The following is a 15,254-nucleotide window of genomic DNA, read 5'->3' as shown; positions in this document are numbered from 1 at the left end:
TAGCCTGGCACCTAAAGAGATGTAATGAAGGCACCAGGTGAGCCTCCCAGGGAAGCACATTCCACAAACAGGGAGCCACCGCAGAAAAGGCCCTGCTCTTGTTTTGCCACCCATTGGAGGCACACGGAGAAGGGCCTCAGATTATGATCACAGGGTCTGGGTAAGTTTATATGGGGAGTGGCGGTCCTTGAGGTATTGCAGTCCTGAGCTGTTTTATTTATTTCTCTTATTTTATTAAATTCATATACCGCCCGTCATCCGAAGATCTCAGGGTGGTTCACAATGTTAAGGCTTTATAGGTCAAAACCAGCACTTTTAATGGGTCCTGGAAACTGATTGGAAGCCAGTACAGTTGGGTCAGGATTGGTGTCAAACTGTCTTGCCCCAGTGAGCAACCTGGTTCCTTAATTCTGCACCAACTGGGGGTTGGGCTAGATGCCCCTTGAGGTCCCTTCCGTCTTCTACAGTTCTACGGTAACACTGCAGTAATTTAACCTAGGTAAAGGTAAAGGTAAAGGGACCCCTGACCATTAGGTCCAGTCGCGGACGACTGGGGTTGTGGTGCTCATCTCGCTTTACTGGCCGAGGGAGCCGGTGTACAGCTCCCGGGTCATGTGGCCAGCATGACTAAGCCGCTTCTGGAGAACCAGAGCAGCGCACAGAAATGCCATCTACCTTCCTTAATTCTGCACCAACTGGGGGTTGGGCTAGATGCCCCTTGAGGTCCCTTCCGTCTTCTACAGTTCTACGGTAACACACTGCAGTAATTTAACCTAGGTAAAGGTAAAGGTAAAGGGACCCCTGACCATTAGGTCCAGTCGTGACCGACTCTGGGGTTGTGCACTCATCTCGCTCTATAGGCCGAGGGAGCAGGCGTTGGTCCGCAGACAGCTTCCGGGTCATGTGGCCAGCATGACTAAGCCGCTTCTGGCAAACCACAGCGGCGCACGGAAACGCCGTTTACCTTCCCGTCGGAGCGGTACCTATTTATCTACTTGCACTTTGACGTGCTTTCGAACTGCTAGGTTGGCAGGAGCAGGGACCGAACAACAGGAGCTCACCCCGTCGCAGGGATTCGAACTGCCAACCTTGCGATTGGCAAGCCCTAGGCTCTGTGGTTGTCAGGCTAACACTGACCAGATAGGGGGCGCAGCTGGGCCACCAGCTGAAAGTGATGGAAGGCACTCCGGGCCACTGAGGCCACCTGAGCCTCAAATGACAGCAAAGGATCCAGTACAGTAGTACCTCTGGTTACGTACTTAATTCGTTCCGGAGGTCCGTTCTTAACCTGAAACTGTTCTTAACCTGAAGCACCACTTTATAATAATAATAATAATAATAATAATAATAATAATAATAATAATAATAATTTATTATTTGTACCCCGCCCATCTGGCTGGGTTTCCCCAGCCACTCTGGGCGGCTTCCATAAAAACCAGAAATACACTAAAATATCACAGATTAAAAACTTCCCTGAACAGGGCTGCCTTAAGATGTCTTCTGAATGTCAGGTACAGTAGTGCCCCGCAAGACGAATGCCTCGCAAGACAAAAAACTCGCTAGACGAAAGGTTTTTTCGCCCGCGATTTGCCTCGCAAGACGAATTCCCCTATGGGCTTGCTTCGCAAAACGAAAACGTCTCGCGACTTTGTTTCCTTTGTGTAAAAACCGTTAAAACCAAGGGTGCTTAGCTTGAGCAGCTGCAGTTGCGACTTGACTTCGAGGAGCAACTGTTAGCACGTGGTTTGGTAGCCTTTTCTCAGACTTTGCTCACTTTTGAAGATTTTCCAAAACTTTTCCAGAACTTTTCCAGAACTTCTCTTTCATCCATTTGGTAAGTTAAACTTTTAAAACTTTTTTGGGGGGTTTTGGATTTTGGGTTGGGGTGTTTGGGATTCAAGGACTTGGTGTTGGGAAGGGGTTTGCGATAATCTGGGGGCTTGTGGGCCTTTTTGGGGAATTTTTATGATTTTCTGTGACCACTGGGCCAGGTTGATTTTTTTTGAAAAATTTTCTGAGTTTGAATTTCTGAGTGCTGGCCATGTTGTTATTTTTTGAAATTTTTTTTTGTCTGGGTGGGGAAGCAGTTGGGGAGGGGTTTGCAGCAGTTGGGGAGGGGCTGGGGGAGCAGTTGGGGAGGGGTTTGCAATTTCTGTGTTGTGGGTGGGTTGGTGCGTGTCTGTGGGAGCAGTTGAGGTTTTTGAAGACATTGGTGATTTTTGAAGCTTTTCCTAAATTTATTTTGCAGCCATTTGAGGTTTCTGAGGACGTCGGTGGTTGATTGTTGAAGCTTTTCCAGAACTTCTCTTTCATCCATTTGGTAAGCTAAACTTTTAAAACTTTTTTGGGGGTTTTTGGATTTTGGATTTGGGGTTGGGGTGCTTGGGATTCAAGGCCTTGGTTCTGGGTTTTAATTTCTGTGTGGTGGGTGGCTGGCTGCTTTTGTATTTTTTGGGTTTGAAGCACATCACTGATTTTTTTTTCTGTTTCTGAGTTTACGAAGGTAGGAGCTGTGCTGCCATGGGACCCAAGAAGACTGCTGCTGCGGTGGCCGGCGAGAGGAAGAAGGAGAAGGTGACGCTGGAAATGAAGAAGGAGATCATCTGGAAGCACGACGGCGGAATGCGTGTGACGGACATCGCCAGGGAGTACGGCAGGAACCCATCGACCATCGGAACCATCCTGAAGATGAGGGAGAAGATCCTGGCGACTGATGCAGCCAAGGGAGTCACCAGGATCGTGAAGAACCGCCCAACTGTCCTGGAGGAGGTCGAGAAGTTGCTGCTCATCTGGATAGAAGAGAAGCAGCGTGCAGGGGACACAGTGTCTGAGGCCGTCATTTGTGAGAAGGCCAAGGCCTTGCACGCTGACCTCATCCGGGAACAGCCAGGAACCTCAGCCGAGCCAGAAGTCTTCAAGGCTAGCAGAGGTTGGTTTGACCGGTTCAAGACAAGATCTGGCATCCACAGTGTGGTCAGGCATGGAGAGGCTGCCAGTTCTGATGTTCCTGCGGCTGAAGACTTTGCAGCGGAGTTCCTGGAGGTTGTGACGACGGAGGGCTACGTTCTGCAGGCAGAGGCTGCGCAGGAGCAGGCCTCACTGGAAGAGGAGGAAGCAACTAAGGAACGGCTGTCCTCCGAAAGACTGAGGGACATTTGCCAGAAGTGGAAGGAGGTGCAGACTTTTGCAGATCTACACCACCATGAGAAGCACGTGGCACATGACGCTGGGAACTTTTATGATACGAGGGTCATGTCGTCTTTCAGGGAGCTGCTGAAAAGGCGGATAAAGCAGCAGACTATGGACAGGTTCTTGACCAAGAAGCAAAGAGTGGAAGAGGAGCCTTCTTCGAGTGGTCCCCCAGAGTCTTAGAAAATGTACTGTACACTTTGTTGATTTTTAAATGTTTTTCTGTCATGTTTATAAAGTTAATTTATTTTCCCTTCAATTTTTGAACTGCTCTTTACAGTATGTGTGACTTTAAAGAGCAGTTAATAAACTGTTGTTGTACCAAATTTGGCTTTGTTTGGACTTTTTTTGACCATAGGAACGCATTAATTGATTTTCAATGCATTCCTATGGGATTTGGTGCTTCGCAAGACGAAAAATTCGCTAGACGACAAAAATTGCGGAACGAATTAATTTCGTCTTGTGGGGCACCACTGTAGTTATTTATCGCTTTGACATCTGATGGGAGGGCGTTCCACAAGGCGGGTGCCACTACCGAGAAGGCCCTCTGCCTGGTTCCCTGTAGCTTTGCTTCTCGTAATGAGGGAACCGCCAGAAGGCCCTCGGCGCTTTAGCTAATGGGGCCTCCTGCTGCTGCCGCGCTGCCGGAGCACGATTTCTGTTCTCAACCTGAAGCAAAGTTCTTAACCTGAAGCACTATTTCTGGGTTAGCGGAGTATGTAACCTGAAGTGTATGTAACCTGAGGTACCACTGTACTTGCAAGCTATGTGACCCGCCAAGAGCAGGCAACCTCCCATCCATCTGGTCTAGGGAACCACCCACTAACAGTGCTTCCGTCTTATCTGGAATGAACTTCAGTTTGTTGGCTAAATAATCCAGTCCATTATCAAGGCAAGACACCGTCTAGCACTTCCACTGCCTTCCTGCAGATGCAAAGGAAAAGTAGAGCTCTGTGTGTCATCCCCATATTGCTGACAAGGTGCTCCAAAGCTCCGGATGACCCCACTCTGCGGTTTCATGTATATGTTGAACGGCACGGGGGATAAAGTCGAACCTTGAGAAACCGCACATTGAAGGCTCCATGGGGCCGAAGAGCACTCCCCAAGCACCGCCCTCTAGAAACGGCCATCCAAGTAGGACTGGAACCACTGTAAAGCAGTGCCACCCATCCAGTAATAAGCATATGAAAATGGAAAACCAGCTGTTATGGAAAGGTGTGTTCCGAATTGCCTGCAGAAGTCTGACGGAATAGTTTTTTTTCCTAGCAGGCATATAAAAGGTGAAACAGAAGGTTCCTGCTGAATCTCCGTTGGCAGAGTATTCCACAAGATGGACGCCATATGTTTGTGAATTTTTCACAGATCAATAATGATAATGATGATGATGATGATGATAATAATAATAATAATAATAATAATAATAATAATAATTTATTATTTATACCCTGCCCATCTGGCTGGGTTTCCCCAGCCACTCTGGGCGACTCCCAACAGAATATTAAAAAACATGATAAAACATCAAACATTAAAAACTTCCCTGAACAGGGCTGCCTTCAGATGTCTTCTAAAAGTCAGATAGTTGTTTATTTCCTTGACATCTGGTGGGAGGGCATTCCACAGGGTGGGTGCCACTACCGAGAAGGCCCTCTGCTTGGTTCCCTGTAACCTCACTTCTCGCAATGAGGGAACCGCCTCGGAGCTGGACTTCAGTAAGCAATGGGGGTAGAGAGGCTCCTTCAGGTATACTGGGCCGAGGCTGTTTAGGTCTTTAAAGGTCAGCACCAACACTTCGAATTCTCCTTGGAAACGTACTGGGAGCAGTTACAGGTAGATAGCCGTGTTGGTCTGCCATAGTCAAAACAAAATAAAAGAAAAAAAATTCCTTCCAGTAGCACCTTAAAGACCAACTAAGTTAGTTCTAGGTATGAGCTTTCGTGTGCATGCACACTTCTTCAGATACACTGAAACAGAAGTCACCAGACCCTTCTATATAGTGAGAAGGTGGGGAGGGGTATTGCTCAGAAGGGTGGTGGGAATGGGTGATTGGCAGATAGCTGTGATGAGCCTGTTGACCACTCTTAACGACTGCAATAGGTCTTACAGGAAAAAGCAAGGGGTGAGAAGGTGAAAAATGGCTTTGTCATGTATAATGAGATAAGAATCCAATGTCTTTGTTCAGACCAGGTCTCTCCATGGCTTTAAGTTTGGTAATGTCTTATCTATATATGAGAATAGATTTGCAAGAACCAATGCATGCGCGTCTCTGCCCCTGTATGTCTAATAAGGTAGAATCTGTCACTCACATCCTTCTATTTTGCAAATTCTATAGTGAAGAACGAGCTCAACTTATTTTGCCGCTTTTATCAAAATTTATACCCCTTCAACATTATTTGGAATCCTCCCCCGAAATTCTACGAAAATACCTTCTGGAAGATTCCTCAAGCTCAATATCATATGAGGTGGCCAAATTTTGCACTTTAGCAATCAGGAAGCGTAAATCTCTTTTGTTGAATGGCACACTGCGAAGCTCCCTTGTGTAATAATTTTCTTTTTTTTTTCTTCTTCTTCTTGATGCTGTTGTTGATTTCCTTTTGTATGATCTTGTGGTGTTCTGTGTCACTGGCTTTTGCCGCAATAAAACTTGACTTGACTTGAGTTTGGTAATAAGTTGCAATTCAGCAGCTTCTCTTTCCAGTCTATTTCTGAAATTCCTTTGTAATAGAACAGCTACTTTGAGATCTTGTATAGAATGTCCTGGGAGATTGAAGTGTTCTCCTACTGGTTTCTCTGTCTTGTGGTTCCTGATGTCGGATTTATGTCCGTTTATCCTTTGGCGTAAGGTTTGGCCTGTTTGTCCAATATAGAGAGCTGAAGGACACTGTTGGCATTTGATGGCATACACAATGTTAGACGATGAGCAATTAAATAGTCCCGAGATGGTATGTGTGATGTTGTTGGGGCCAAAACAAAACAAATTCCTTCCAGTAGCACCTTAAAGACCAACTAAGTCAGTTCTTGGTATGAGCTTTCGTGTGCATGCACACTTCTTCAGACGAAAGCTCATACCAAGAACTGACTTAGTTGGTCTTTAAGGTGCTACTGGAAGGAATTTGTTTTGTTTTGACTATGGCAGACGAACACGGCTACCTATCTGTTGTTGGGGCCAGTAATGATGTTGTCCGGGTGTATGTGGCAGCAAAGTTGGCATCTGGGTTTATTGCAGGCTCTGGTGCCAGTGTCCGTGTTAAGTCTGGTAGTAGTATTATTGTGGGTTAGGAGTTGTTTAAGATTGGGTGGCTGTCTGTAGGCAATGAAAGGTCTTCCTCCCAGAGCTTGAGAAAGAGAACTGTCATTGTCCAGGAGAGGTTGTAGATCTCTGGGAGCAGTAAGTCATGATGACTATGTCAATGTCTCCATTCTTAACTGACTGAAAATCAAACACACACACACACACACACACACACACAAACACACACACAAATCAATTCACAGGAATTAACAACATTCACGTTCGTTCTTTCCTTTTAAAAATCCCACTCTATTAAAATGAGAAAATCTGGTACAAGCTCATTTTGTCCATATTCCGCTTGACAAGTTTATTTTCCTCAGCCCTCTAGCGGGATCTTGAGCTCCTTAGAACAAGAGCAAAGAGGCCTTGAAAACAGATGCAGTAAAAGGCAGCCAGCTGAGAAAAAAAACTGAGCTGCATTCCCAGTAAAAATCTACCCCACAGTAGTGCAGACTGTTAAATTGTAGACTGTCCTCCCTACCCTGAAAGCACAACATTTACCTGGGGAGAAGGGGGAAGCCAACACTGTTAAGGGCAGGGAAGAAGAAACTTTTGCCCACCCCCAGATGTTGCTGAACTACAACTCCCATCACGCCTGGCCATTGGTCATGCTTGCTGGGGCTGGAGTTGTAGTTCATCAATACATCTGGAGCACCAACAGTTCTTGCTGCCTGTAGCAGAGGATCGCTAGGCACTGGCATGATTCCACCCACGAAGGCTACTGATTGGCCTCAACAGGAAGAGCCATAGAGACTTCCTGTCTGTTCCATGGTCTTTCCTGGCTTGACTGCCCACCTCCTGCCCAATAGCTTCTTATAGCTGAGCTCTGACATGCAAGCCTTTCATCTTGAGTGTTATGTACTGAAATTCTCACCCTGGGCCAGCAGGGGGATACTGTAGATAGTTTTCACTCAGGTCCACATATGCAAATAAGGGATCGAAAGTGACATTCAGTGATTGGGTAGTTACAGAAAGTGTTACAGTTGCGTTGTAGTGGAGCTCTATATAAGCAGGCTGGCTGAACCCTTCAGTTCAGTTCAGTTCTGTTCTGGCCTGTGAATAAACAAGAGCTGTTTGAAGAATCGCTGTGTCGTCTGCTATGTTCACCCACAACCTAACGCTGAGAAACCTCCAAAACATCTTTAGGTGGAAGGAAAGATATTCCATCTGGTCCTGGCCATTTGGAAGCAAACTGCATCAACGGAAATTTAGATTTTGGGCCAGCAAGTCCCTCTATTCTGTGTAAGAGGATGCAATGGTGATCTCCCAAGTAGCAGCCTCTTTCTCCTTTATGGTTTTTGTTTTAAAAAAAGCCCTTGGTGAGTCACAAAAGAAATAAATCAGAATGAGTCTTGCCCTGTCTCTAAGTTGATTGCCAGAGTCATTCCATGTTGAGTCAGCAGCTTCTGAGTAGACAAAGCCACACATCTCAGCTTCTGGGCAGTGAAATCAATCCCTTCGACGTTGGGTTGACTCGTCTTTTCCAGGACCTCCAGCATGCTTGCCACAAGGACAGCCTTGACCAGCAGTGTTGCGATGGCAACGTGGACTTTTGGGCAACCCAGAGCCTTCAGGTGCAGAGAAGCGCTGTCAGCTGAAAGACACAGGAGACATGTTTGAGCGCTGAGGCCAGCCCTTCCCCAACTGAGTGCCCTCAAGACATTTGGGATGGCAATTCCCAGTGATGATGATGATGTTTATTATTTATACCCCGCTCATCTGGCTGGGTTTCCTCAGCCACTCTGGGCGGCTCCCAACAGAATACAGTCATAACTTGAGTTAAATGTGCTTCAGGTTGAGCACAGAAGTAATGGAGTGCTAGTCGCGTCTTACATTTTACTCAGGATGCGAATGGGGCTCCAGAACGGATCCCGTTCGCATCCAGAGGTACCACTGTAGGATTAATAATAATAATAATAATAATAATAATAATAATAAAGCATCAAACATAAAAAGCTTCCCTAAACAGGGCTGCCTTTCAGGTGTCTTCTAAAAGTCAGATAGTTGTTTATTTCCTTGACATCTGATGGGAGGGTGTTCCACAGGGTGGGCGCCACTACCGAGAAGGCCCTCTGCTTGGTTCCCTGTAACCTCACTTCCCGCAGTGAGGGAACCACCAGAAGGCCCTTGGAGGTGAACCCCGGTGTCCAGGCTGAACAATGGGAGTGGAGACGCTCCTTCAGGTATATATATTTTAGGTGCCAGGCAAAAATGTTCCCAACTGATTATTATCCTATGGCTTTTTAAACGCGACTGTGGGAAGGGTTTACTGTTTTGTAGTCTTTGTTTTAATTATTTACTTACTTGTGTTTTATCTTGTATTTTATTCTGTGAACCGCCCCGAAATCTTGTGATGAAGGGCGGTACATAAATTGAATAAACAGTAATACAGTGGTGCCTCGCAAGACGAAAAGAATCCGTTCCGCGAGTCTCTTCGTCTAGCGGTTTTTTCGTCTTGCGAAGCAAGCACATTGACGGCTTAGCGGATTAGCGCTATTAGCGGCTTAGCGGCTTTTAGCAGCTTTTAGCGGCTTAGCAGCTTTTAGCGGCTTAGCGGATAAGCGGCTTAGAAAAAGGGGGGGGGAGGGAAAAAACCCACAGGAACTCGCAAGACATTTTCGTCTTGCGAAGCAAGCCCATAGGAAATTCGTTTTGCAAAGCACCTCCAAAACGGAAAACCCTTTCGTCTAGCGGGTTTTCCGTCTTGCGAGGCATTCGTCTTGCGGGGCACCACTGTAATAACTGCTCTGCAGGTTTCAAACCCACCTTGGCTCCACCACAGCCTGCAGTGATGGAGGCTTGAGAAGACTCCGGGCCCAGTGGCTTTTAGCCAGTGCTGCATCGGTACCCAAAGCTTCAGGGAGGTGGACGCTCTGCCAAGCAGCTGGAGGAGAAAAGGCAGAAGCGTTTGAGAAAAGATAACTGGTTCTGCGTAAATGTTGGGCTCGTCCTCTTTGTAAAGACTGACTACCCTGAAAGAGAGAGAGAGAGAGATGTGCTTAAAAGCCACTGTATTTGATTTAGCGAGCTAAATAACTTTTTTCTTCTCCTTTTCCTATTTTGTTGTTGTTGTTCTTTGAATACTTTATTTAAGATTCAACAATAACAAAAAATCCCCAATCACTACTACATCAGTTCATTACAATTGACCATCTTTAACAATAGTTGAAAAATTGAAGAGCATCACTTTAACTTACTCAAATTTTCATATTTAACTTTTACCTCTTTTATCTCTTTCTTAGCATATCAAGAAAAAGAAAAGGACCCCAAAAAAGAAGGTAGAGAGAAAAAGAAGAAGAAGAAGAAGAAAAAGATTTAAAGAAAAATTAAAAGACTTTGTGGATATTTCAGTTATAATTAGAAAAATCTTAATAATTATTCATAAAGGACACAGTTTATAAGAAGTAAATAAGGAGGCCAGATACACGATAAAGGAAGTCTTTTATGTTGTTTGTACTGTTGTATGTTATGTTCACTATGTTATGTTCACGTTTAATGTGTATTGGGGGTGGGGTGGGGTTCTGTTATGTTATGTTGTAAATAAAATTCCAAGAAAAATTTAATAAATAAATAAATAAATAAATAAAAGGGGGGAAATAAACACATTTGACTTCCGATTAGACTCATTGTATTATTATTTCTATTATTTTTTCACACACAGTTCCAGATTACTGTATTTCTTTGTTTTCATCAGATACCAAAAATATTATATTTCTTATTTTACAGAAATCATTCTAGTTCTGCCAGGAGATCTTTATTATTACAATAGTTTTCCAGATATTCTTTAAATATTTCCCATTCCTTCTGTACTTTCTGTTTTGGATAACCTCTGACTCCCCCTGTCATCATGGTCAGCTGCAGATAGTCTATTATTTGGACCTACCACTCATTTACCATATGTGTTTTATTTGCACTTTCTTGCAATTAAGATCCTGGCTGCTACTGTCGTGTAGATAAAAAGGGGTCTAATTTCTTTTTTGATTTCTGGTGGCATTATACCTAGGAGGAAGGTTTCAGGTTTTTTTCTTAAATGAGAACTATTTAAGTTCTCATTTGAGGTCTTCTGCTCTTCCTAGAGTGTCCGGGGAATTGAACCTGAAACCTTTGGCATGCAAAGTGGATCCTCTAAAGGTAAAGGGACCCCTAACCCAGTGTTTCCCAACCTTTTTTGGGCAAAGGCACACTTGTTTCATGAAAAAAATCTCGAGGCACACCACCATTAGAAAATGTTTAAAAAATTAACTCTGTGCCTATATTGACTATATATAAAGTAACTCTCTTTAATAGGAATCAAATAAACACAAAGAAAGTATTTTATAATTACTTTAATATGAAATAGTAAGTACCGTATTTTTCGTCCCATAGGACGCTCCGTCCCATAGGACGCACCTACTTTTTTGAGGGGGGAAATAAAGGAAAAATTTTTTTCCTTTATTTCCCCCCCAAAAAACCAGGTCGGGGAACAGTGGGATGGCGGTGCTGCGCCTCCCCGCTGTCCCCCGAGCTTGTGGGGCTGGCCCATGTCTGCCTGGCGCGAGGGGCGCTCTGCTTCAGGGCGCCCCGCGCGTCCGGCGGCAGGCTACAGTCCGCAGCATGGGGAACCCTCTGTTTCAGGGCGCCCCATGCGCCCCCCGGGTGCGCAAGGCTTGCCAACATGAGCGCGGAGCACGGGGCGTCCTCCGAAGGGCGCCCCGTGCTCCGCGCTGCCAGCTGCCGCCCGCAAGCCTTGCGCTCCTGGGGGGAGATCCCCCGGGTGTGCAAGGCTGGCCGACACCAGCGCGGAGCACGGGGCGTCCTCCGAAGGGCGCCCCGTGCTCCGCGCTGCCAGCTGACGCCCGCAAGCCTTGCGCTCCCGGGGGGAGATCCCCCGGGTGCGCAAGGCTGGCCGACATCAGCGCGGAGCACGGGGCGTCCTCCGAAGGGCGCCCCGTGCTCCGCGCTGCCAGCTGACGCCCGCAAGCCTTGCGCTCCCGGGGGGAGATCCCCGGGTGCGCAAGGCTTGCGGACACCTGCGTGGAGCACGGGGCGTCCTCTGGAGGGCGCCCCGTGCTCCGCGCTGCAGGCTGCTGCCCGCAAGCCTTGCGCTCCCGGGGGGAGATCCCCCGGGTGCGCAAGGCTGGCCGACACCAGCGCGGAGCACGGGGCGTCCTCCGAAGGGCGCCCCGTGCTCCGCGCTGCCAGCTGACGCCCGCAAGCCTTGCGCTCTCGGGGGGAGGTCCCCCGGGTGCGCAGGGCTGGCCTACAACAGCGCGGAGCACGGGGCGATGGGATGTGGGAGGGAGCTCACTCCCCGCCCCGCGTGTGCTCGCCGCCGCCGCCCCGCCTCTCGCCGCCCGACTCGCCCGCCTCCCTCCCACGGCACACCAGGCAACGTCTCGCGGCACACTAGTGTGCCGCGGAACACCGGTTGGGAAACACTGCCCTAAACATTAGGTCCAGTCGCGGACGACTCTGGGGTTGCAGCGCTCATCTCGCTTTACTGGCCGAGGGAGTCGGTGTACAGCTTCCAGGTCATGTGGCCAGCATGACTAAGCCACTTCTGGCGAACCAAAGCAGCGCACAGAAACACCATTTACCTTCCCACCAGAGTACCTATTTATCTACTTGCACTGGCGTGCTTTCAAACTGCTAGATTGGCAGGAGCAGGGACCGAGCAACAGGAGCTCACCCTGTCGCGGGGATTCAAACCGCCAACCTTCTGATCGGCAAGTCCTAGGCTCTGTGGTTTAAGCCACAGCGCCACCCTCTACAACTGAGCTATATGGCCTTCCTTAGCAAGTCCCTAGCAAGATAACAAAGAAATTCATTGGGTCAGACTCCACAGCAGCCTTCCCTAACTCAGTGCCCTCCAGATGTCGTTGGACTCCAACTCCCATCAGTCTCAGCAGTACAGCCAATGATCAGGGTGATGAAAACTGTAGTCCAATAACATACGGAAGTCCTTGTGGTGGTGGTTAGATTATTAACTGCCCTTCACCAGAAGGGTTTTGGTGGTCCCAGCACTTGCCACAAACCCTGTAGAGCTGCTGCCCACCAGGGTAGACAAAATTGTGCTGAATGGACCAACTGGTCTAATTTAATATAAAGTAGGGTTACCAGATGTCCCCGTTTCCCGGGGACAGTCCCCGGATTTGCAAATCTGTCACCGGACAAATTCCGTCCCTGGAATGTCCCCAAATTTGCAAATTTGTCCCCGGCAAACGTGGCAGTGGCAGCCTCAGCAGCCCGGGGCCAGCCTGGTAGCGCAGTTGGCTCTGGCTGGCTTCAGGAGCTGCTCGCTGCCACTGCTGCTGCTGAAGGGGAACCAGGGATGTCTGGCGGTACAGATCTCCTTCCCCCTGCCCCCTTTGTTTTGACAGATCGAGGGAGGCTTGGGAGTCACAGGAGGGCGTTGCCCAGGAGGGGTGCAAGACACATGGTTTCTCTGCCAGGCAATGTGGAAAGCCCTTCTTTTGCACCCTGTGAAACATAAATGCGCAGAGTTTTTTAAAAACAACAACTGGGCAACAGCCGCCCGCCCACCACTCCCGATCCTGCCCCAATCAGTCAAAACAAAGGAGGAAGGGGGCAGGAGATTGAGGAAGGCTTGAGAGTCACGGGCATGCAGCGTGCTGTTGCCCAGTTTTTTAAAAAACTGTGTTTATGTTTCACAGGGTGCGAAAGAAGGGCTTTGAGCCAGTGTGGTGTACTGGTTAAGAGCAGTGGACTTGTAATCTGGTGAACCGGGTTTGCGTCTCTGCTCCTCCACATGCAGCTGCTGGGTGACTTTGAGCCAGTCACACTTCTTTGAAGTCTCTCAGCCCCACTCACCTCACAGAGTGTTTGTTGTGGGGGAGGAAGGGAAAGGAGAATGTTAGCCGCTTTGAGACTCCTTCGGGTACTGATAAAGCGGGATATCAAATCCAAACTCCTCTTCTTCTTCTTTATACAATATGCATGTGTGCTTGGGCCCAGGGTCTTTTGCCTCAACATCCCCACTACTGACTCCCTGTTGCTACTCAACATAAAAAAAAGTGTCCCCGGATTCATTGAAAAAAATCTGGTAACCATAGTATAAAGCAGCTTCTTCCTTGTTTGCAACAAATTTCTCTATCCCCCCTTCCAGTTCCATGGCTCCTTCTGTTCCTCACCCTTTGGCTTCTAACTCTGCCAAGGCGTCTCCGACGTCCACAGAAGGAAGGTGACACGCCAGAGATGCAAAGGCTTCTGGGCAATCCCCAAACTTCTCCAGCAGGAACTGCAGTAGGAGAACCAGGCCCTTGTTGCTCTGAAGCAAGATGCAGCCGCTTTGAGGCGGAAGCCCCGAGGCCGCCTGCCGTTGTTGTGCCACGAGGCTGGCAAAGATGGAGGCCTCGTGCCTCACTTCCTGGTCTTCGTCCTGAAGCAGGCAAATGGCCACACCAATCAGGCTGTGAAATCAGGCAGTGAAATTCAAATCAAAACAAAATCGATTTGGAGTGCGGCAGGAAGGCGAGGTCTCAAAAATGGACAGAAAGCTGACCTGATTTCCCACCGTGACACTGGGTCAGAGTTTTCATTGTGGGAGAAACTAAATGCATAGGTAGAGCAAGCCCCCGGTGCTGCTTGGGGAATAAACGTGGGAGCTGGAAGAGGCAGGGTGGAGAGGTTGTCGGTTGTGCCCTGGCCATAGCTGTTAACCTTCCCTTTTTTTGCGGGAAATTCCCTTATTCCAGTGCCGTTTCCCGCTGCTATCCCGGATTGTTAGATATGCCCTAGACTGTCTCCGGGACAGGTGAGGCTGCTGATCCCTTATTTTTGAGGCTGCTGATCCCTTATTTTCAAATCTGAAAGTTGACAGCTATGGCCCTGGCAACTTCCCAAGGATGCTGGCCCCCTGGCCCCATAGCTACGTACCGTAATGCCAGGGCACGAAGGGGCGAGCTGGAGGAATGTTGGGCTCTCCAGAGCACATCGGGTCCAGACATTCTCAGCGACTTTGCCACAGCCATTCTGAGCACCTCTGAAGACATGGGGTTGCTGCACTGGTCGATGACTGCACACCACTGTTCCAGTAAAGGATAATCCTCAGTACTGCCCCAGGAGGAAAGAGTATTTGTAATAAGTGAGAGCGAAGGCCAACACTAATTAACTTCCAAGTGTCTGTCTCTAGCACATGGCCCTTCCAATGCCAGGAGGTCCTTTTTCCAGTACAGTCATACCTTGGATCTCAAATGCCTTGGCCTCGAACAAATCGGCTCCCGAACGGTTGAAACCCAGAAGTGAGTGTTTCGTTTTGCGAACTGTTTTTGAAAGCTGAACGTCTGATGGGGCTTCCACGGCTTCCGTTTGGCTGCAGGAGCTTCCTGCAGCCAATTGGAAGGCACACTTTGGTTTCTGAACATTTTGGAAGTCGGACAGATTCCGTTCGACTTCCAAGGTACGACTGCGTGTTATTTTCGGAAAACTGAAAGCAAACCATCCCTCAAGTTCGTTCCATGCCACCCTTGCCTTTAGGCACTTTTGTGCTGGGAACAGGGAGAACCTGTATATTTTTGTGCCGAGAAACCGTGACACTCCAGGCATTGCTGGACTCAATCTCACATCAGCCCCAGTCAGAATGACAGATGGCTAGGGATGATGAAAGCTGTAGTGTAGCGACATCTTAAAAAAATAAAAAATAAAGAATGGAAGAAATTCAAAGATTATTTGGTTAAATTTGTTAAGATAACTTAAATAGAATTACTTGCGAATATCAGATTGGCCTAGGATCTAAATATGTGATGTTGTAGGATATTATGGACAAAAGTCAAAATGA

At 47.8% G+C, this 15,254-nt stretch overlaps 2 protein-coding genes and 1 long non-coding RNA gene across 4 annotated transcripts in view; 2 read left to right on the top strand and 1 right to left on the bottom strand.

Moving 5' to 3' along the window:
* Positions 1-2,196: 2,196 nt before the first annotated feature.
* On the top strand, positions 2,197-3,765 carry LOC309330791 (putative CENPB DNA-binding domain-containing protein 1). Its single transcript, XM_081842643.1, has 3 exons — positions 2,197-2,320; positions 2,495-3,003; positions 3,079-3,765. The coding sequence occupies exons 2-3, from the start codon at positions 2,521-2,523 to the stop codon at positions 3,370-3,372; spliced, it is 777 nt and encodes a 258-aa protein (XP_081698769.1). The 5' UTR covers positions 2,197-2,320; positions 2,495-2,520; the 3' UTR covers positions 3,373-3,765.
* An 839-nt stretch (positions 3,766-4,604) lies between these two features.
* LOC309330946 lies at positions 4,605-7,854 on the top strand. The gene is made up of 2 exons (XR_014151658.1): positions 4,605-4,997; positions 6,562-7,854. It is a non-coding gene; the product is annotated as an uncharacterized lncRNA (long non-coding RNA).
* Positions 7,788-15,254, bottom strand: part of LOC309330844 (tRNA (32-2'-O)-methyltransferase regulator THADA-like) — a 59,635-nt gene continuing 52,168 nt past the window's right edge. The window contains exons 28-31 of one of the 2 annotated variants that reach the window (XM_081842729.1): positions 14,354-14,530; positions 13,609-13,887; positions 9,245-9,450; positions 7,788-8,072 (exon numbers count right to left, since the gene is read on the bottom strand). In XM_081842729.1, the coding sequence (XP_081698855.1) occupies positions 7,819-8,072; positions 9,245-9,450; positions 13,609-13,887; positions 14,354-14,530 (916 nt within the window). In that variant the 3' untranslated portion in view covers positions 7,788-7,818. Of the gene's footprint in view, positions 8,073-9,244; positions 9,451-13,608; positions 13,888-14,353; positions 14,531-15,254 lie in introns of those variants that run through there. The other variant, XM_081842730.1, reaches the window with a different exon arrangement.

The sequence above is a fragment of the Podarcis erhardii genome, assembly GCF_964252035.2.
Source record: "Podarcis erhardii genome assembly, chromosome: 15".
NCBI classification, from domain to species: Eukaryota; Metazoa; Chordata; class Lepidosauria; order Squamata; family Lacertidae; genus Podarcis; species Podarcis erhardii.
The sequence above is the reverse complement of the archived record's forward strand: the minus strand, read 5'-3'. Positions and strand labels throughout refer to the sequence as shown.

Bases quoted from the DNA above. Each gene is read 5' to 3' on its own strand.
- LOC309330791 (XM_081842643.1), top strand. From the start codon at position 2,521: ATGGGACCCAAGAAGACTGCTGCTGCGGTGGCCGGCGAGAGGAAGAAG. The intron at 3,004-3,078 runs GTTCCTGCGGCT...CTGCAGGCAGAG, and splicing joins GAGAGGCTGCCAGTTCTGAT to GCTGCGCAGGAGCAGGCCTC.